The following is a 22,131-nucleotide window of genomic DNA, read 5'->3' as shown; positions in this document are numbered from 1 at the left end:
TCCGGCACAAAGAGCCTTTCTTCCCCTCTGGACTGGAGGGGGGAAGCTGGGGGGCTCCTCTCCCAAAGTTACTTCCCAACAGCGAGGAGAAACGCCAGAATCCCCGGCCACTTTAGAAACTGCACAAATGTGACGGGGACATCTAGTTTTCAAAAGCCACAACCAACCTCCGAATGGCTTTGCCATTATTTCAGGGGATCGCAGTTGTTGCCCCAGTATTGCAGACCTGGGCACACGTTACCCACCCAGTGAAAGGACTGGAACCACTGGAATCCCTGCGCAGGGCCAGCGCCAAGCAACCGCTGGCAGAGACCGCTTCTCCCAGCCTTGCCTTGAAAGGTTTTCACTTCATGCGGAAGGCAAACTCAGGAGGGAGATTTTACAAACGTATCCTGGGTGGACCTTTACCTGCGAGGGAAGGTAGAGGGTCGTCCTCAGTTGGGGGCCTGGTGACAGTCCATGACTCGCACCTTCTGCTTTGCCAGGAGGTCAGTACTCAATCAGTCAATGAACAAGCCACCGCACGGATCCGCTCCCGCACACTTTGCAGCTTTGGCATCTTGGCTCCCTCGTGCACCACCAGTGCCAAGACGCTGATGCAGAGACCCCCGAGCATTCGGGGACGGTGCAAGCCGAGCGCATCAAAAGGGAGCAGCACTCCCGTCCCGCTGCATAATTCTGCTCTGGATTCAGCCAGGCCGCTCGGAAACGCCAAAGAGAAGCCAGAAAAGAAAGCGGAAAATCCGAACTTTTGATCGTTCCACGTCTGGGGTGGAGAGGAAGATGACAGCCAAACTGTTGCCTGTTGTGAGCTGAGCTGATTGGCCGCAACTCCAGAATGACTCTGGGTGGGTTCACAAGATCGAAACGCAGCGGAACAGTTACGCGGAGGGCAGATTTCACAAAGGGCAGAATTGGCGTTCAGAAAACTAGATGTCACTTCCGGTCAAGAAGGGGTATCCTGAGAGCCCCCATCTCGCTGCCTCCCTTTTGAGAAAACACAGAGCACGCACAAAAGTTGCTCACGCTTCTGATCACAAAAATGGGACGAAGAAAAGCAAACGGACGAACAACTGGTACCAAGAGATCACTGGGGGCGGGGGGGCAGTGCGGGCAGCAGAGGAGATGCTAAATTACCACCAAAAGTAACAGAAGCACTCCAAGGGCGCTGCCCAAGCATGGCCCCACCATCTCCGGGCACCATCCAGACCTTTTCTGCTCAAAGCAAGTGGAGGGAGATCTGGCCACCTTCTCAGCCCTGCAAGGAGCCCTCTCAGCGGCACAAGACATCAGAGGCACAAATTCCCATCTGCTGCCCGTTTCGTTCTGTGCCCCCCCCAGGTGAAGCCCGCCCCCTTCCCAAGCCCCTGTTTTTCCTGCCCAGGCCTCCTTCAAAGAGGCCGGGCTACATTTCCCATCACGGCCTTTGCTTGGGGAAGTGGCAGCCTCCCGCTCGTTTGAGGACGCGCAGAGGCGGCCGCCAGAGCTCCGAGGTGCACAAGAGCCTCCTGTGCAGGTAAGAGTGGGACCAGAGGGGGAGGGGCGCTCTTGCCTGGGGACGCCCTGAAGGCTGCCTGGCCTGGCCAGGCTCAGACCCGTTTCTCCACGGGGGGGGGCGGGGGGGCGGTGTTTACCTGGCAGGCAGCAGGGCAGCCCTGCTCCCATCTGGGGAAAGCCCTTCCGCGGGCAAGGCGGCCGAAGCGACGCGGCTGCAAGGCGAGAAGCGGGCGGCGGGCTTCGCGCACAGCAGCGCTTCCTGGAGACAGCAGAGCGGGGGTGGGGGTGGGGGTGGGGGGTAGCCCCGGGTGCCCCGGAGCGCCCCACCTCCCGCTAAGCCCGAGCTCCGGAGGGCAGAAGGTCGCCGCCCCGCCCCGGCTGAAGGCTCGCGCGCGGGGGCTCCTCCGAGGAGAGCCGGGCTCCAGCCGGGGACTCAACAGGTGAACTTTTCCCGGCGGGAGGAGGCGGGCGCCTCTCCCGGCGCGCGTCCGTCCGCTTTCCCCCCCTTGCCCTCCCTGCCCGGCTGCTTACGTCCAGTCGCCTCGCGGGGCTTCCAGCTGAGCCGGGCGCGCCGCCCCGTCGGGGCCTCCCCGCGTGGTTGCGCTGCGCTACGCAGCGGTGCGCTGCGCGGCGGCCGCTGCTGAGGCCGGGCGGGCCGGGGGCGTCTCCTGGCCGGCGGGCGGGCAGGAGGGAAGGGGCGGCGCGCTGAGCCGCGGGCGGACGGGCGGGAGGAGCGCTGAAGCCGCCCCGCGGGGCGCTCGCGGGCTGCCGCGCGGGGCGCACGGGCTCCGGGGCGCGCCGCCGCCGCCGCCTCTCGCCGCGCGGGGGAAGGCGCCTCCCGCGGGGCAGCCGGAGCCAGCCCGCCCGGCGGGGAGCGGCCGAGGCGCCAGCAGTCGTGCCGGGGACGGACGGACGGACGGACGGAGCTCCGCCTTCGGCCGCGGGGCCAGGCGAGGCTGCGCTGGCTGCGGGCGGCGACCCCTCCGCGGCGGGGGCCTCCCAGCCCGGGTCCTCTGCCCCCGCCCCCCGGCCGCGAGCGGCTGCTTTGCCAAGCCCAGCCGGCGCCCCTCCCATCCCGCCTTCCGCCGACGCGCGGTGGATAATGGGGTTTGTAATCCCCCGCCGCGTCCCCACGTGAGATGGCCTTCCGGGTCCGCGGCTTCTGCGCGTGCAGAGAGCGCAGGCGTTCAGACGAGCGGACGGGGCAGAAGAGCAGCCGCGGGATCCGCCGGGTGGATGCGCTCGCGGGGCGCGCGGAGCCCCGGCGGCGGCGTTCGCTCCGCAGCCTGGGCGTGCGGGGCAGGCTCTCCTTCCGACAACCCAGTTCCCGGGGCTGGTTAATGATTCAGGGCGATCAGTGCACACGCTAGATGGAGTGATAAAGAGAGAGTCCCTAGGGGAGGTCGTCCTGCCGCTGGCCTTCGCTTCAATCCAGGGTCCCAGCAAGACAGGGAGGGGCGCTGAGGCGGCCGTGCCCCCCTTGGGGCTGCTCACCATCTTGACCAGGGACCTGGTTCATATCCCAGGTGGCAGCAAATGGGCCCCTCCAATCTGGAGGCCCTGCTGCCTTAACACCAGGTCATTCCCTGGTAAAACGTCTGTAGGCAGGGATTTAACCTGGATGAAAGTGCTGATCTGGCATGTATTGCAGAGTCCTTGGTGCGGGGGGGGGGGTGAGTCAGTCTCTCCTAGCTTTGTCCCCTGGGATGCTCTGTAGTCCTCCGCAAAGCTGGAGGGCAGGAAGGTGGCCTTGCTGTGGTCCAGGGGAACTCCATCCCACTCATCAGAAGCTCCACCCAGCCATCTGCTACTGCATTTGGGTGACAGGGAAACTGTGAGTGCCCCACCCACCCACTGCCCCACTGCCTGTCTTCCTGAGCTAGCCAAGGTCATCCTTGGCATGGCACTGGACCACCCTTGATTTCTTGCCCTGGTGGATTTGAGACCATCCAGTCAGGAGTGGCTCAGGGTTTCATGTCATGGACCCGTCCCAACTAGGACATGACCTCATGTGCACAACAGGGCACATGCTGGATCTGGAATACTCTGCAGCTGGTGCTGGAGATCTGACCATGGAGGAACTTTCCATAGCTCCATTGGCAAGCACAGACCGCTCTGTTCTGTTTCAGACTGGCAGCTGCTATAGACCTCTGCAGGGGTAGAGGAAGGGACAGCCTGGTCAGACCTGGCTCCTGATGGCTCCTGATGATTCTCTGAATTCCTCAAGGAATTTTCTGCCTTTGGGGCATCTTCTTCCCCCTTGCAGAGCCAGTGGACACCTGGATTTACCAGAGAGCTGAAAATGATGAAGCAGATATGTACACGGTCAAGCAGGAGTGGCGGAAGTTTCTTGGTGTACCAGATCAAAGATGAGGAGGGGCCTGTTGAACGAATGAGTGGCGATGATAGAGTGAGCAGGACTTCTCCCGTGTCTGCATGGAGACAGTCAGACTGTGGCAACTCCATTAAGATGCTGGTTTAGAGGAGGCAGAGCAGTTGGAGTCCTGCAGGTGAACAAACTTCATTGTCCTTGGAAATCATTCAGAATTTGGACACCAGCCTTGGGACAGGGTAATCTTGGTGACCGCTTCTCAGGTTCATATAGATTTTTTTCAGCTGGTAGAACTCAAAGATCAGGATATGGGGGAGATATAAGGTCCACGGCTTGTCGGCTTTGCCTTTGCCCTTTCTGGCGTACTAAATCATCCAGGACGAACTGACCCAATAGATACAAGAAGTAATCAACCTCCGTGGTTAAAGGAGGCAGTTATAAGACATTTATTGAAAAGTCTTTTTTGACTTGGAAGATCTTTCTTTCTGTAAGCCAGTTTCAAATATTCCATTTTGGGGAAGATGATTGAGAAACTAGTGGTCTCACAGCCCCAGATGCATCTGTGTGAAACTGATTTTCTGGACCTTTTTTAATTGGGGTTTTGTCCTCAATAGTTTATTTATTTAAGCTATTTATATGGCCACTCACCTCACTTCCATGAGTTTGGGCAGCTAACAGTAAGTTAAAACTAACAGTAAAACAAACAAAAATCATATCATGAATACGATGCAGCTGAAGTCCTCAAAGAGACCCTCATCCAGCAACCATGCAACCAAAATGTTGGGTTCACCTACTATCCTGGCCCAGGGCCTGAGGGAATAGCATCTTCTAAAACTAAAGCCAGCAAGGTCAGGACCATCCGAATCTTAGGGGGACAGGTTCCATAGAGCAGGCAACGTGACAGAGAAGACATCTCTCCTGGATCCCACCTTCGAGGAAGGGTCACGGAGCACACTGTCGGAGCTGGTGGAACAAGCAGAAAAAGAATCAGGCAGGCAATCCTGGCCCTGGGGCACATGGGACTTTTTCAGTGATGCCAGCCCCTTGAATTGCACCCGGAACACAACTGGAAGCCAGTGCAGCTTACAGAGAAGAAAAAGTACATGGGCACACCATGGAATGCTCTAAACCACCTGCACCACTGGATTCTGGACCAGATGCGGCTTCTGAATGCTCTCCCAGGACAGCCTCGGGTGGAGCACGTTGCAACAGTCCAACCAGGAGGTGACTAAGGCACGAGCGATTGTGAGCAGAGCCTCCCGATGCAGGAATGGATGCAGTTGGCACACAAGTTGGATCTGTGTAAAGGCCTTCCTAGCTACAGTTATCACCTGCTTGAGTAGGAGCCATGAGTCCAAGAGGACCCCCAAACTCCACACCAACTCTGTCTGGAGGAGTGCTACTCTATACAAAGATAAAGGTGCAAAATTTCTGGATTCAGGAGGCCTCCAAACCTATAATTGCTGAGTCTTGCTAGGGTTGACTCGCAATCCGTTCTTCCCCATCCAGACCCTGGGAGCCTCCAAATGCTGGCATCGCTCGGACACCCAGGACAAAGATGTGTATGTGAGCATCATCAGCATACTGATGATACTTCATGCCATGCTGCCAGATGATCTCGCCCAGCAGCTTCATGGAAATGTTGAAAAGGAATGGGGTGAGCATATAACCCCGTGTCACCCTGCAGAACAAGGTCCTAGGGCTAGACCTTTCCCCAGTACCACCAACTACAACCAACCTTGAAGAAAGGAGGTTGCCCTCCTTTCCAAATCTCCTAAGCCAAGTCCAGAAGAATATTACGATTGAGCTGCTGAGAGATCAAGGAGGTCCAGGATTGATGCACTATCTCATCCTGGTCCCACCAGAGATCATCCATAAGTGCAACCAGTGCCATTTTGGTACTATAACCAGGCTTAAAACCTGATTGAAAAGGGTCCAAATAATCTATTTTTATCCAGAGCCCTCAGGGCTTGCAAGCTGACTATCTTCTCAACAACCTTCCCTAGAAAGGGGAGGCTGGAGACCAGATGAAATTGTCTAAATCTGTTAGATCCAGTGATGGCTTCTTGAGGAAAGGAAGGACCACCGCTTCCTTCAGAGTTGGTAGAACTACCACCTTCCACAGAGCAGCATTCACCATTGCATGGATCCAGCCACAGGTCATCTCTCAAGAAGCCTTGACCAACTAGGGGAGCATGGATCTAAAACACAGGTAGATGCACCTGAAACACAGAGGACCCTGTCCACTTTTGCAGAACTAGCAACACCAGTCCCTCCACATCTCCCCTCAAAAACCTTCCAAGTCACAAGTCCAAGTCTGTGTGTGTAGTGGTTTGTGAGATAATAAATGTGCAAAATTTGGGGCAGCAGTGGAAGCAGCAAAATTAGCTGCGATTCTTCAGAGATCTGTCACCAGAAGAGTCAGACGAGATTGATGGAACGAGCAAAATGGCCGCTGCTCCACATGGTCTGTCTCAGACAGCCCCAGGACACGGGTTGGTCATACAACCGCTGTCCTGCTCCAGCTGCTACTGCTGTTCCATGCTAGTTCCTGGGCATCTTGCAGCCCATAGTCCACCTTTATCGGATTGCCAATATCCTTAACTGCAGCTCAGAAGAGACCCTCGCAACCAGTCCAGGGTAAGGACCTTCCCACCACTGCCAGCCTTGCTGCCTGGGCAACAGACAGGTCCACCACGGAATCCACAGCAGCTGAGTGGCGGTGCTTTATGCACAGGACCTTGTGCTGCCCAACAGCTGACCAGTGGTGCTTCTGTAAGCTCTGCTGTGCCACTAACTCCGTCCGAACTGTATGGTTTTTAAGCAAATGTATCCGGGAGCGAGCGACTTAACTGCCTTAACTGCCCTAAATACAGGGGCTGCACTGGAGTGCTGATGCCCAGATGGGTCCACGGTAGACTAAGCAGGTGTGATGGAGAACTCTGGGTTTGTGCTGGAGAGGACGTTCTGAGAATATTTCTGGATACAGCAATTCCTTCTCTTGTGAACAGTGCCCAAGAACAAGGCAGCCTTCTGCTTTTGCATTCGACTCATTTCCACTGCTTTCCCTGCTGTTATGTTTCTTGCTTTCCGTTGGCCCAGGTGGATCTCAGAAGCATCTCCTGATTTCTAAGGAAGGAGAGACTGTAGGAGGGCAAGGTAGCGATGACTTAGTAATGAAGGATCTTTTCAAAAGCCACTTCAAAAGCCAGGAAGGTGTTCCAATAGATTGCAGGAGCCAGGCGAAGGATTTTTAATTTGCACCGGCATTTCCCTGTTAGGTCTGGAATGAGTCCATGTTTTTAATCCCAGCTATAAAACAAAATGTTTTTGACTGCCCGTGTTAAAAAGCAACCACCTAGCCTGAAATGAATTGACCTTTTGGATATTATATTTTTTGAATAGGGCATGCCTTTGAATAAGATGGTTTTGATGGTCTTTTTTGAACTTTAAATAAATCTATTTCTTTACTCTTTAGGGTAAAAAAAAAGGCGTTTCACCATTAGCACGTCTTGCCATGAGGCTTCAACTCCACGTTTATCCATCACATCAAGCTGTAAGTCTTTGGTTTCATTTTGATTCAGCTGTATGTTGGTCTTAAGAAAAGCAGACAAAAGGAAACTGGCATTTGATATCTTGGGAGTGCCTCATGAATAACCTTGCAGGCAAATTTTTGTTCATGTTCTTATGCATCATTATCCAGAATATCCGCTCCTTTGAAATTCATTGAATTAATTTCGGTAAATTAAGTTGCAAACTGCATTCACTGCTCAGGGCTGAAAGTGTCTGCTGTTGAATGTTGACAAACATTGTACCTGTTGTCAAGGAACTGAAATGCGGTTTTGCTGAAAGGAAGTGTCTTGTCCAGGGTCTTATGGCAAATTCTTGTGGATGGAAAGCAGAGATATTGGAGAGAGAAAAGAGGTCTTGAAAGTAGGAGGGGAAGCAAGTAACACGGACAGAAGACGGCCAAGGAGAACGAGGCTGTAGAAACGCTGTTCCCAACCAGGTGTCTTCCAGAGCTGGTGGATAACAATTGTCACCATCTTCAGTGGGGGGATCAACTTGGCCAGAGGTGATGGCGCTTACAAGACAGGGCACCAGGGAGAGGAACGTCATGTTACCAGCTGGTGGGCTGGAAGGAAAACAGGGAAAGGGTGAGTATCAGGGCCATGAAGTTTTAAAGAGGGCCTACCAGCAAATAAACCAAGGAAACATCACATAGACTGGCATCTTGAACTCTTTCAAGAGGGTAAGGGAGGCCAGAGAAATTTCTAGCCAGGGAATCAGGGAGATCTGGCAAGCTAGGAAGGGCCATGAGCTAGCAAGAAGGGAATATCAGGCAGAATCAAGCAGGAAACCATACCCTAATCAAGGAACTGCCAAGGGAGAAAACCACACACCCCCAACACTGGCAGGGCAAGCAACTGTATATGAACAAGGAGCAAACCCCACACTTGCACTGAAGATGTTACCTAGTTGGGTCATGAAATGTCTGCAGGAAAACCACCCAGCTCAGAAAGCACCAAGGGCTCCACAGTTCAAGCCTGAGCTGCAGAGATTCTCTGCTGTTGGAAGAAGGGAATAACGTCGTGGTTTTATATCATTTTAGGTTTCAATCTTTTATTTTGGTTTTAATTCCTTGCAGAGTATGGTTTTCTGCTTGATTCTGCTTGATATTCCCTTCTTGCTAGCTCATGGCCCTTCCTAGTTTGCCAGATCTCCCTGATTCCCTGGCTAGAAATTTCTTTGGCCTCCCTTGCCCTCTTGAAAGAGTTCAAGATGCCAGGGGACATTGTTTCTTGCAAGGCCCATAAACTGTGTGTGCAAAGGAATTGCCACCCCCATCCCCACAGTGAGTCCCAACCGAGACAGCAGAACGATGACTCAGTTGCAGCTGCCCCAGAACTATGAGTCAGTGGGAGGCAACCGCCCTTCGCTCTCCCTCTCTCTCGGCCCGGTCTCCACCACAGCCAGGTCAGCAGTGCCTGTAGGAAGCCTGGATGAGGACAACTTGCCAATGAGTCACTGTTCCTCTGCCTAGGCGCGGAGACAGTGCACCGGGTGGGAAACAGATCTACAAGTGTACATGTTATTGTGCAAGCACGTTAATTTGCTTTAAGGCTCGTGTGGGAGTCAAAATCGGAAGGCTGGTTTGGGGGGGGGGGGCGCTCTGTTGGATTTCCAGCTCTGCGGCTTGGCACGCCCGCTCAGAGGTGAGGAGGGGGCCTTCCAGGAACTGGATCCAGATGCTCTCTCAGGCAACCGGATGAAGTTCAATGAACTGGTTCGTTGTCTCGAGAAATAGAGCAAGCCAGCCTTATGCCTTCTACATATTTTTCCTTGCACAAGGATGTCCCACATATTTCATTGGCCATTTCTGGCAAGGTGGGTATATGTACCATTTGTTTAAAATTGGTTTAAAATACAGCTTGGCTGTAAAGCCTTTAAACAAATTTGTTTAAAATACAGCTTGGCTGTAAAGCCTCTACTCTTCTCTATCTTTAAGGCAGTGTTTCTCAACCTTGGCAACTTTAAGAGGTGTGGACTTCAACTCCCAGAATTCCCCAGCCAGCCTGGCTGGCTGGGGAATTCTGGGAGTTGAAGTCCACACCTCTTAAAGTCGCCAAGGTTGAGAAACACTGCTCTAAGGTGTGTGTGTATTTTTAATTGCATATAATGCTTGAGACCGTTGCAACAAACTAGTTCAGCATTTCTAGTAGTGGCACCCTAGTTTGCTCTTAAAAGATACTCGTAAAGGACAGTAGGATTTGCTCCAGCAAACGTTGCGGGGTGAGACTACGCCTGTTTTGGGTTTATTTCTTAGTTTATGTTTCAGATTTCCAGGTGGCCTGATTCCAACAACTCTGGGCAGCATAAAGAATAAAAACAAGTTGAAATACTTCCCCAAAGCATCATCTGGAAGGACCATCAGCCAGTTATTCTCTCTCCACCCAGAGAGATAAGAACAGACCAAACCCCTACCCCATCCTAACCCCAGGCCTGGGGGAAGGGCCAGTTTTAACACTCTTTTAAGGGGGGGCATGTGAGTCTCTAGGGGGGCTGTTCCAGAGGGCAGTTGTTGCAACAGAGAAGACCTGGGTCCTGCTGGATGATACCGAGGTCCTACAGGGTGGGCAGAAAGAGAGAGAGAGGTGGTACCACCCCTGTTCTTACCCCAGATTCTCCACCCCATGCCCCACCACTCCCCCCAAATAAAAATCAGCCTTTCGTTACCGGCGAGCGCAGCTTTCCACTGCCCCCTCCGTCCGTAACACGCACACACCCAGACCTGTGGTTTCACCAGCTTGCTGCTCACTCCAGTTAGGTAAGAGCTGGACAATGAGCGTGCTGCTAATAGGTGGGTTTTGCCAGACGGACATATGATGTTTCTCTCTGAAGAAGAAGATCATAGCCTTTTTAAGGGTTCCCCCCTTGCTCCCATGGCATCGCATCCTAGCTGGAAAACTGCCAGCAGAGTAACAGGGTTTGCCACGAAAGGAGACAGCAGAGGACGCTGTTTCACACCCTTTACAATTTCTGCTTGTTGAATTGGGCCAGAAGACTTTGGCCAGAAATCTGCATTCTCCAGTGCAGGAGCCCCGGTTACCTACTGGACTATATAAACGCTTTGAAGATAAATCGACCCAAGGTTTTCACTCTGGTTGTGAGAGACTGGGTTGCCCCTGTTCTCAGCAGTTCCACTTTGTAGAGGTGACCACCCCTGGCTCATGCTGGTTTTTAATTCCCCCTTATTTTTAGGGATGAGCATTCTGGTGGGGAAAATGGAGATTGTAGTCCAGGGCTCTTGTAGGTCATCTGTTTTGCAGGCAGACACTTACAAAATTTTCAACGATTGCTGATATTACAGAACTCTGAATTAAATTTGTGCACATTTGTCTAATGAGGGATCTGTCATGTGTTGGAGTCTTTTCAGTTTTGAGCTTTTCAAGCGTTTGGGTGGATCAGTTGAACTGGATTCCACCCCCTAAAATCAGCTCCAGATATGAATCAGATGGTCTGGCCCTCTGCAGAGCAACATTCCCCAATATAGGGACCTTCAGATGTGTCAGCCCTTCGCAGTAGACCAGACTAGGAAACCAAAGTCATGGAGGCTGATAATACTTTTATTATAAGGTTACCATAACAGAATCTTGCAAGTCTGAATGTGCTTCCCCTCCACTTATCTGTTTTATGGGAACTAGGGAGGGTCATGTCTGAGACCCTCTCTCAAATGATATTTCTGCCTTGACTCAGATTTCACTTATCTGACCGTTGCCTTGGTATCGGCTCTTCCTCAAGGTTATTGGCTGTTCCTCAAGGTTATTCCTAATTCCCATTACGACGTGCTAGAACTCCCGTAATTTCCCACCTGCACAGTTGCTGGCAGGACTTGAGTCGGGGAAAAGCAGAGATGTGGGCTGTGTGTGGAGGAGGGGTGGATGACAACTTTGCCTTCTACATTTCTGTTGTACTGCTCTGTAGTTTCCAGACCCTGGCTCATTCCATACGTTGATGACTCTTCCTATAGGTTTTGCATTATTTTGTCACTACTATCTAAGACATCCTCCCCAATCTACACCATCCATACGTAATGAGGTGCCAACTCTTCCCATTCCCAACTCTTCTGGAGGATCTTAGGAGGAAAGGTGGATATACATCTCATTGGTTATTTGGGATTCTCCATTTACATTAATAAAAGAGTTATCACCCAGGTTTGAAACGCAGGAAAACTGACTTTACAGATAGTCCTCATTTAACAACCTTTCATTTAGTGACCATTCAAAGTTACAGTGGCGCTGATAAAAAATGACTTACAACTTGTGCCCAAAGTTACAACTGTCGCAGCGCCCCCATGGTCACATGATTGCAAGCTGGGTGCTTGGCAACCAGCTTGCACTTACAATGGTTGCAGCGTCACATGATCACCATTTGCGACCTTCCCAGCTGGCTTCCAGCAAGCAAAATCAATGGGAACATGTGATTCACTTAACAACCACATGGTTCACTTAATGACTGCCACAACGAAGGTTGTAAAATTGGGTCCAGTCATGTGATGATATGCTTAACAACCACATCTTAGTGACTTAAATTCCAGTCCCAATTGTGGTCATTAAGCAAGGTCTACCTGTAATTGTAAGCAATTTTGCCCCCTTTGAAGAAGAAGTGCAGATAGCATAAAAGACCCTAGCCCATGCAGGAAGCCTCTTGACCAGCCTTCCTCAACCTGGGAACCTACAAGTTGTATGAATGGGGCTACAGTCATTCTGGTTGGGAAGCCCCCACCCTGGGAGAGTGTCCACATTAACACAGTCGGATCATGGATTCCCATCCTAGTTGGGATTCCAACATCTGGAACATCGGGGAACTGTTGGCCTTTCACAAGATGCATGTTCCCAAGTGAAGGTTCAGCAATCCCCATATCCCTAGGTGGAGCGTATATCTGCTACAGCCGTGTACAATCTTTTGTTCCCAACTGGTCCTCTTCCCCCAGATTGATTCAGCTAGGGTCTTTAGTTCCTTCTTGGTGCAAGGTTGCCCTAAGAGATGCCTTCTGGGAAAGACTCATTGTCTGCTTTTGCATGAACCATGGTTGGGGGCTAGCCATTTCGCAAATGAGTCACACCAGCAGGAGCACGAGGGGAATCCTGGGCAGAGAGTGGCTTGCTGAGCACTTTCACACCCTAAAAATCATTTGAGGTGGGAGTGGGATGTCAGCATTGTGTGTGTGCTTGTTTTCATAAAATTCAGAGAAAAATCATGGAGGAAAGACAATCCACAAATACTGGTCTGTTTGGGAAGACAGAAAGCCCAGCATCAGAGGCAAACCATCGGACAGCATGACAGGTCCGTGGCCTTTCAGTTCTTCTAGGCCATCCACCTGGATCCTGGGCTCACTGCGGGATTTGTGCTCCTGACCTCCCAGGACAACCTGTTCTGTCCATCTCTTCGCAAGCAAGACACTCCGAGAATTTGAACTCCTTTTATTTTGAAACAAATGGCTCCAGTAACAAGATATGAAATCCCCCCCTTTTTTTGCCCCCCTGGAAATGCAAAAGGGCCTTAGGGAAACAAACCCCTGAAAGCTACAGGAACAACCCCACAATTTAAAGCTAGTCAAATCTCAGCCCAGAAAGAATTTTTCTTGTTCTACTAGCCTTTCGGACTGGGAGGGGGGCAACAAGAGAGAGAGAGAGAGAGAGAAGGGGGCCCCGTGGAAAGCATCACCCCACATCTCCTGCTGCTAGACTCCCCAGGGTAGTGGCTCCCCCACCAGACAAGGTTTCCCCAGCAAAGAAAGAGCGTTTACTAATCCCGGAAATGAAGGAAGAGGGTGGAGAGGCTGGCTTGGTTGCTCAGAGCTGCCCTTCCAGCTGTGTTGGCCCAAGACTGTCTGGCAGGGGAGGTGTCCCCTTGCTTTGCAGGCAGCTCATCCAGAGGAATTTGCTCCCCCAGAGCTCAATTTAATTGTGGGGAGCAGAGCAGAGGGCTCGCCTTGTTCAGCGGCAACCAATTTGGGGTGGAAATGTTATTCTGCTACCGGAGATGGCACACCTGGCAGTGGGACAGGCAGAGGGCACCTTCTGCTGGGTCAGGACCACGAGAACATATTGCCTTCATCTCTTGCAGCTTCGCTTGCCCGTTGGCCAAGAGCCCTGGAGGTCACGGGGATCACAGCTGATGCTCCTGCACGGCCAGCCTGGGGATGTCCTGCACAGGGTGGACTCTCCTTCTCCCTACATAACCCTGAGCATGCACAGAAGGCCTTTTGCTCCTTGGTGCTCCTCAGTCCCTACCATTCTCACCTAGGGCCCAGCTGAAACTGACAGGGTCAAAGCAGGGGGCTGATTACGGCAGAAACCGGCAGAAGGCCTGCCCTCCGAACTCCAGAGACCTTTTAGAAGGTCTCTGCTGGTGGGCCTGCCCAGGACAAGGGAGGGGGGCAAAGCTTACAGCAGCTGCACAGAACGCGGCCAGACGCTTGCAGACGAGCAGTGGGAAAGGGGTTCGCCCCCCTGAAAAGGCCCCACCTTCCCTGCAGAGGAAGCCCCGCGGTTCAGCCTTCTCCTCCAAGAGGCAAGTGGAATTTCGTGCCTGTCTCTGCACTACAAGGAAGCAAGCAGACGTGCCATGCTGGGAGTCAGTGTGCAGTGATTCTATCCCACAGCCAACGCCTTCCATGAGGCCAGAGGGATCCGCAGGGCACGGTCAAAAAGAGGGCAGCCGCGATGGGGCACTCAAAGCTCTGATTGCATGTGTGATGCGCATCAAAGACAGGCAGAGTTGGATTGCACCATCGCGGCTGCCGTCTTGACCCACCCCGTGGATACCTCTGCTTAAGGCTGCAGCGTCTTGCTGGGGGGGCTCGGCCCGATTATTCCACACCTACACTCCCCCGCAGACCCCCTGCTGCCTCCCTTGTGAGGCCAGTTGCATTTGCCAAGGGAGTTCGCCGACTCCTTCAGGGAGCAGCAGACGCCTTCACGGGGAGAAGGTCCCTTCTTCCTCCGGATTATCCGCCGCCCCGCAAAGCTTGGGCCCTTCCCTCACCATCTGATTTGGAGGGGGAGGGAACCCACAGAAGGATCCCGCTCTGCTTCCCCCTGGCGGTAAAGGGACGAGCCAGTTGCAGAAGGAGCTCCTGCCACAAGAGGAGAGGAGCTGAGGGGCGTCCAGGTCTGTTGGGGAAAGTGAAGTGGGCGCTGCCAAAGTGATCGCATTGGGTGCCTTCCTCCGAAAGCTCTGCTCGCTGCGTGATCCCACCCTGCCAGACCAGAACTAACTGACCAGTGATGAGAATCCTGTCCTGGGACCGGGCGTGTGAGGCCCGCCTGCCCCCCTCTGTTCCCAGCACACTAGTTACACAGACAAGAAGAAGCCCAGGTGGGTGGGTGCGTCAGAGAGGGGGGTGGCACAGGCCCCCGGCCGGCCGGCCGCCCTCAGTTGACGCTGTCCTCGTCGCTGCCTTCGCCCCGGTCCTCCTTGGTCTCCGGAAGACTGCTTTCGTCGATGTTCTCCAGGGAGTCGGCGTGCTGGATGGAGAGATCCGAGAGCGCCAGGCTGGCCAAGGAGTTCTGCTCAGGGTACAGCCAGGGCTTGAAATGAGGGTTGTGCTTCTGCTTCCAGTCGGGATACTTCACGCAAGCCTTGTACATCTTCTTCATGGCCTGTGGCAGGAGGCAGAAGAGGAGAAACGAAGTTAGCTGAGGGCGAGGAAGGAGGAGGAGAAGGAGAAGAGAAGGAAGAGGAAGAGGAAAAGAGGAGGAGAAGAAGAAACAAAGCTGAAGTGGAAGAGGAGGAGGAGGAGGAACAGGATGACGACAACAACTTTGCCCAGCAAAGGGAGGAGGAAATTCAGAAGGGTCCTCAGCTTCAGAAGCCACTTCCTCCAGGGATGCCATCAGAAGTGGAGGCACACCTGCTGAATCCCAAGGAATAGCTTTCCTGGGTAGAAGCTGCCTGGAGGCCTCCTCTCTTGAGGAAGACCAAATGGGCCACTGATGGGATCAACACAACCTTTTCCTCTCGGGCAATAACTCAAGGTTCTCGCCCCTAAAAAGAAGCAACCCAGGAGTGCTACAGGAGTCTTCCTCTGGCCCAAGGGCTGCCTAGCAACTCTAGGGGATCCGTGAGCTGATCAGCCGGTGGGTCATCCCCGGGAGAAGTCCAAGCCTGCCAACCCTGGAGCACCACCCAGGAGCACGCTTATCAATGCCAGAGGAAGCCGAAGACATTTAAAACCAAGCTCCCAGGTTCTAAGGAAGACTACTTGGTTGACAAGGTCTTCGGCTTCTTTGGCTTCCTCTGGCATTGATAAGGGTGCTTCTGGGTGATGTTCCAGGGTTTTTTCAACATGTGTGGAGGCGTTGCATCGCTGCTTCATCCAAGAGGAGGGGAGCATGTCTGAACCTATGAAAGAGCCCCTCCCCACCTGACGGGCCCCCACGCTGAAAAGGCCCCCTCCCCACCATCTCTGGACCAAGAAAGAGCAGACTCTCCCTCTCCCTGGGTCTCCCCAAGATTCAAAATTCTCTACAAATCTGGAGCCCCGGGGTCTTGCTCCTTTGAATTGGCCAAACCACCTTACAAATCTAATTTCTAGCCAAAATAGCTCACAGCCTGTGCTTGTCTTGCAGGAGAAATGCAAAAACCCCTTCTGAAACAGACTTCCTTTGTCGGGGAACAAAGCCACCCTCGAAACCTAAAACGCTTTCCATCTCTGGGAAGCTGATACGCTTCAGGCCAGCAACAAAGGTAACCTCTCTCTTTTGTCAGGGCTTCCTTTGCAGTTCTGCAGGTCTTTTTAATTAAATGTAGGTATCGCTGCATCGGCTGACGTGGTTCCTTTCCATTGCCATTGTGAGTGGAAGGTTTCGTGTGATCTCTCAGCAACAAGACCCCAGGGATGGAAAAGGAACATTATACGGCGATGGAGCTGACCCAAGAGCATCAATCAAGACCGGTACGTTCGCTGATCTCGGCCACTCTCGATCCTGGAGGACGCCATGCAAAACGCCTCCGCGCAACCCAGAAATACAACAACCCCTTTGATTCAGAAGTGCTTGGCCATCTTCCTTCCTTTCAAGGCCGTTTCTCTGCAGGTTTTACTTTACGAAACAAAATCGTTGGCAAGATATACAGATAACGGTCTTAGCGCTGGACTGTAATGTCAACATTAACTACTAGAAGATAAATAATAGAGGGAAGAGCTTGGAAAATCCCATCAGAAACGAATCATTTTGGTCAAAATTTGACCAGGGTGCTCAAAAATCATCTCCCTGCTCTTGAAAAAAAAAAAAAAAGATAACTTCAAATGTCAACAATCCATTCCTGCAAATCAGGTGTAGATTTTTCCTTCCATAAAGTTGTATAATGTTACATTATAGCAGTGTTTCTCAACCTTGGCAGCGTTTTTTTGGTTCTATTAACCTCATTTTAAGCTCAAAGCAACCTTCCAGCAATTTACCAGTACAGGCCATGCAAACTCTTTATTCCATATGTGGCATAAATAATTAATGCCAATTTCACCACCGCAATGCCAGTTTCCCATAAAAAGTGATCCATAGCATAGGAGTCTTAATTGATTCCTCCCAAACCTCTGACTTCTGTATCTTTTCTTAAGTAGCAACACAGCTAGGACCAATTTCTCCTAAGAACAAGTACCAGATTACCAAGAACCACACAGAGATAAAACCTTTTCAAGTCTACAAAAGTTTTAAAAGAGCTTCTTTAGAACAGAGGGGATCCAGAATTATGCGAGGTGCCCAATTTATCCAGAAGATGGACGGACTCCACCCATCTGGCCTGGGGGAATGGGCAGATACCCTCCCGGAGAGGCGGTCCTGCAAACACCCTGGTCGCCTGCCATTTAGGGCTCTGAAGGTAACAGCCAGCACCTTGAACCGCACCCAGCAGTCAAACCCGGAAAAGCCCCACTGACCGCCTGCTGAATTCTACGGCTCTTACGCAAAGACCAAGGTTGTTGCCCTTGCTCTTTAAAAGGGAAGGACAAAGGGTATCTGCCATGGGGCGTGTCTAGGTCACAAAAATAAAGATGGCATCTGCAATTGCACAGAGTGAAAAAGGGCAGGGTTCAGAACTGCACGGTGGCGGCTGCCGCCTTGACTTTTTTGACCCCTCTGGATGCCTGGGCCTTGCCCTTTTCCACCTTCCCTTGCAACTGGCAGTCCTTCCTGGTGGCCAAGGACACGCAGATATAACAAGAAAATGCTTCATTAGGAACTACAGACTACTGAAGCCTAAATACCCAAGAGCAGACTACGCAATTTTGCCACGTGCACCGAGTGCCACTTGATCGTCTCGGAATTCAGACGTGGAATTCAGACGTTCTTCTCTTCCGCGACCCTTTTTTCTGCATGAAGCATTTTCTACGTTGCTGACCTTCCTTGGCGCAACTGAAGGAATGCATAATGAGAGGATTACTGTCTCTCTGCTCTTCGGATGGATCGCCACTTCCGTAAAATGTCATCCCACGTGGCCCGTCAGAGACATCAATGGCTACGTCTGTTCAGCTCTGTGCCCAAAAGATGCAGAAGGGCAGAGGGACCCTCTCGATGCCTCACTAATCCCGCCTGGCAGAGAGATCTGGCCGGCCTTTCTCGGCTGCTGCTTCTCAGATGCAAATCCCACGTAAACTGATGCAGCGGAAGTGGGATCCCAGGGATATTATTTCGCCCTGAAGGACCTTAACAGCCCTCAGTAACTCATTTATTAATTAATTCAGTAAATCAATTATATAATCTCCACAGATTCCCTAGCTATTGTTCCATTCAGTGGTCTATTCAGAGTCGTGTCAATCCGGTTGTATTGTGTCTTTCTTCAGGCAGTCCTCGACTTATGACCACTTGTCCAGCGACTGTTCAAAGTTACAGCGGCACTGAACGAAGGGACTTACAACCAGTACTTGAAGTTATGGCTGTTGCAGCAACCCTGCAGTCAAGTGATTCAAATTCAGGTGCTTGGCAGCCCGATTGCACTTACGACCCCAGGGGCACTTCAACTCTCCCCACCTGCCTATCTCCCCTCCCATTTCTGCCCTTTTGGTTGCCCTGCACAGTGGCATTCCTTGGCAGCGGTGGCCGTTCTGGGGCTGAATTAGAGGCCCGGGGCCTTCAGCAGTCTCAGCTGGCTGCCCCCCGCCCCCAGGGCTCTACTTCAATCCCAGTGCAGCTGGCACTGCTGCTGAGGAGTGCCACCTCAAGCCCTGCACCGCAGCCAGCTTCCCCAGCCGCCCTGTGCTTTGCAGGCCCTGCCAGGCCCATCTGACCTTCACCGTCTTCTTGCTCCCACCACTGATGAGGCATACCTGGCGTGGCCCTTCACGCCAAGAAGCCCCTTTGCGCTGTGCTGCTGGGCCAGGCTGGGGCTGGGCTTCTGAGGTCTTCCAAAGCACTGTGAGAATTCCCACACAAGACAGAAATAAATGGCCAGGAGGCCAATATTCCCTACGGAACACCATCCCCAGGGCTTTTCTGTCATCCTGAGGAGGTCCTCCTCCAGGTGCCCTGGGCAAGGGCAAGGAGCAGAAGCTGCAAGAGACAGCTGTACGATGCCCTTCCTGGACAGACCCGCCTGGTGCCCACCCTGATGTCTTTTCAATATTGAGTTAAGTCATCCTTCTTCCCCTAGGAACATTTCTAGTGTGTATCTTTATTTTAACTCCTAAATTAGATACTCTGATTTTATATTATATTAACATTTTCTATTATTTTTCTTGCGTTTAATCTTTTAAGTTTATTTATTTAAATGATTCATAAAGTCACAGCAATGGCTCTGGGCGGCGTGCATAGATTAAAACCACTGTAACAGGATAAACTCATGACAGCCCAGTTAAACAATAACCCTCAAAACAAAACATCACCGGCACCGATCGCCTAACTGCTGACTTGGAAGAACAGCCTGGTCTCCAGAGCCTTATGGGACCCTCTGGATCTCTGGAGGATGCCGTTCCACAGGGCAGGCGCTGCCCCTGAGAAGGCACAACTCCAGGGTCCAACAAGATGGCATGGCTTGGCGGAGGGGAGTCCAAGAATGGTCTCCTTGCTAGACACGGCAGGGCAGGCAGAAACAGTGGGGGGCAGGTGGTCCCGCAAATACTAAGTAATTTTAATCTGCCCAGAGAACGCCTGTGACTGAATGGATCTGAAATAGAATAAACAATGGATGATGATAAAGATGCCTTCGGTGCGTTTTCCTACCCGTGCAGTTCTGAAGGCCTTTGTAAAGGATTTCCTACCCAGGCCCCTTTTCCACCTATTACCAGCCATAGGTAATGAACCTCCAGCCAGTCCTGGCCCCCAAGTAACTGGGAAACAAGATGACACAGGTAGCTGGAGAAAGCAGAGAAAAAGAGATCATGGCTTACCTTTGGAGCCAGGAACTGAGAAGACTTATTCACCACCCACTTTGGCAAAGAACCTGCAGTAGGGAAGATCAAGATCGTCATGGCACGGCTCTTGCCCTACGAAGTGCACCGTTCCAAATGATGTGCAAAATGGAAACGCAAGAGGACATCTGCACCTGGGAATTTTGGGCACGCGCACATACCTCCCCACCTTTCAACCCCGGGGCCCCCCACCCAGAATCTGAAACATGAAGGAGGCCCCAATCCAGATCGTAACGCTCAAGAAAAGAGTTTTGCTTCTTTTCTGACCTTCTGACCTATCATAGGACTTCTGACCTATCGTAGGATGGGCTGCACTCCGCCAGCCAGAAAAATTAAGATTTTGCCTCATTTCATTCTTCCGTTGTGGCCGCCACGGGGGGATTTGGGGCCAGGCCTCCTCTCTCTCAACCTACCCCCAGGGAAAAATGAGAGAAGGGGGGCTATGTATACACCATCTTGAGCTCCTGGAGGAAAGTTGGGGCAGAAATGCCAACTTAATAAATAATATAATAAGGGACTAAGCGAAAGAGGGGATTTTCTAAGCAAAAGAGGGGATTTTCTCCAAAGAAGTGGACCTCTCCTTCTTTTGACTCCCCCAAATCATTTGAATTCTGAAACCTGAATGCAACGTTTGCAGATAATGTATTTTGTCTTGTGTCTGTCTACAATTTTACCAACTGCAGCAGAATTCCACATGTTTTGTTTAAACATTTTAGGCCAGTGTTTCTCAAACAGGGCTGGCTGGGGAATTCTGGGAATTGAAGTCCACGCCTCTTAAAGTGGCCGAGTTTGAGAAACACTGTAGCTGATAAACAAGAAAATGTTTGTCTGAATGGATAATTCTTTTTTATACGCTCTGTTCTTCCTCTGCTTCTTTGAGACCGCTTTGGAAAAGGTTTGGGGCATGACTACCGTTCAGATGAGAAGCCAATGCAGAGATACACACGAGACCCCCGTCAGTTCAACAACCCCCTATTAAGGACCCCCACTCTTTCAGCAAGGCATACACCCCAACAATTGTAATGACTTCTGCTGCAGAGTCGCCAGATGAGTTTGGAAGCCCCAGAAGCTACGAATATCGCCAGAAAGCGATTCAGTATCCGCCCCAACCCAAGCGCGGTGGACTTCTTAGCCGCGATGTATTGATCTATGTATGCCCTGGGGCTGTTAAAAATACAGATGTTTCCCTTTCAGGAATGAATCAAGTCAACTGGCGTCAATCGATGGGTTACAAACATTTGCAACAGCAGCAGCCAGGGAGGAAGGGATCCCCGGAAGCAGAGCCCAAGGCGTGCGCCTTCGACAGAATGTGTGCAATGGCCCCCTTCGTCGGGGGGCCAAAATCTTACCTCTGGGGTCTACCTGAGCTAGGTAGGTGAGGCTGCAGTTCTTGGCTCCCTTCCCCTGGATCAGGTATCCCGTTTGGATGGAGACAGCTCTCACCATGTCTTTCCTGGGGGGATATTTCTAAAAAGAGGCAAATGGAAACTTTTAACTCCAGAGAGCAAAATCTGGCACGCTGGTCCTAACGTTATTTATTTATTTACCATGAATATTCAATGCTTTTTTGTGTGTGTTGTTGTTGTTTCTAAAAGCATAGGACCCGTGGAAACTATCTACAGTAAAACAGTATACCCATTAAAGCAGCCGCGATAACAATAGCATTTTTCAAAGGAAAGGAAAACAGGAACGTCGAACTTCTTAAACATAGAAGTTGGCTAAACCTGGTGCCGCATTTCTGGGGCAGGAGAAATGTGCTGAAATTTGTCTTTTCAGTTCCCCCAACTTTCTTCCCTTTGCCAATGTTTTTGTACGGTATTCTCAGGGACCTGAACATTGATTTAGGGTTTCTGTGGGTGATGCTTCGGCACTGGTTTTCCTAAGGGAGAAAAGTGGTGGCTGCCCGGTCTCTTCCTGCTTCACCTCTTCCCTTTGCCTGGGACCCCCCTGAGCTGCCTCCATTTCCCAGATGGAAAAAGCCCCAAGGAGGGGTGGCAGCTGATGCTGGCTGGCCCTGGGGGTGAACAGAAGCTGGGGAAGCCACAAGAGAGGACTGTACCACAGTCACCCAGTTGCTAAATAAGGGCACGGATGCCACCCTCCACGACAAAAGAATCCCCAGCATTTTCTTCTCCTCTGAAAAATCATTGGAAGGCAACTTTCCCCCAGGCAATTAATTAACCACCATTTACTCACTGCAGTCACAGACCTTTACATCAATTAAAGCACCAGGGTGAAATAAATTGCAGGTGTACATGTTTGCAGAGCACTGGCCAGCAGCCCTTTCTATCCCAAGGAGGACAGCGCTGACTCAAGGCTCGGGGCCCGCGCAGCCTTTCCCATGCAGAGGTGCAGTTCCCATCCTCCCCAGACGGCACACGTCAGGTGATGGCTG

The 22,131-nt window shown here is 51.9% G+C and overlaps 2 protein-coding genes across 8 annotated transcripts in view; both read right to left on the bottom strand.

The window, feature by feature from the left end:
* ARAP1 (ArfGAP with RhoGAP domain, ankyrin repeat and PH domain 1) overlaps nucleotides 1-2,167 on the bottom strand; it is a 111,156-nt gene extending 108,989 nt beyond the window's left edge. For 4 of the 7 annotated variants that reach the window (XR_015796055.1, XM_088140371.1, XM_088140373.1 and 1 more), the window contains exon 1: nucleotides 2,029-2,166. The gene's annotated coding sequence lies outside the window, so the exon portion shown is untranslated. Of the gene's footprint in view, nucleotides 1-408; nucleotides 988-2,028 lie in introns of all 7 variants that reach the window. The other 3 variants (XM_088140375.1, XR_015796056.1, XM_088140374.1) reach the window with 3 other exon arrangements.
* A 10,631-nt stretch (nucleotides 2,168-12,798) lies between these two features.
* The window catches only part of STARD10 (StAR related lipid transfer domain containing 10), a 37,049-nt gene continuing 27,716 nt past the window's right edge, over nucleotides 12,799-22,131 (bottom strand). The window contains exons 4-6 of the mRNA XM_007428181.2: nucleotides 21,086-21,203; nucleotides 19,716-19,768; nucleotides 12,799-14,997 (exon numbers count right to left, since the gene is read on the bottom strand). Coding sequence (XP_007428243.2) covers nucleotides 14,770-14,997; nucleotides 19,716-19,768; nucleotides 21,086-21,203 — 399 coding nt within the window. The 3' untranslated portion in view covers nucleotides 12,799-14,769. The remainder of the gene's footprint in view (nucleotides 14,998-19,715; nucleotides 19,769-21,085; nucleotides 21,204-22,131) is intronic.

The sequence above is a fragment of the Python bivittatus genome, unplaced genomic scaffold (genome assembly GCF_059951505.1).
Source record: "Python bivittatus isolate LINGU-HERP-01145 unplaced genomic scaffold, Pbiv_v1 ctg000340_np1212, whole genome shotgun sequence".
NCBI classification, from domain to species: Eukaryota; Metazoa; Chordata; class Lepidosauria; order Squamata; family Pythonidae; genus Python; species Python bivittatus.
The sequence above is the reverse complement of the archived record's forward strand: the minus strand, read 5'-3'. Positions and strand labels throughout refer to the sequence as shown.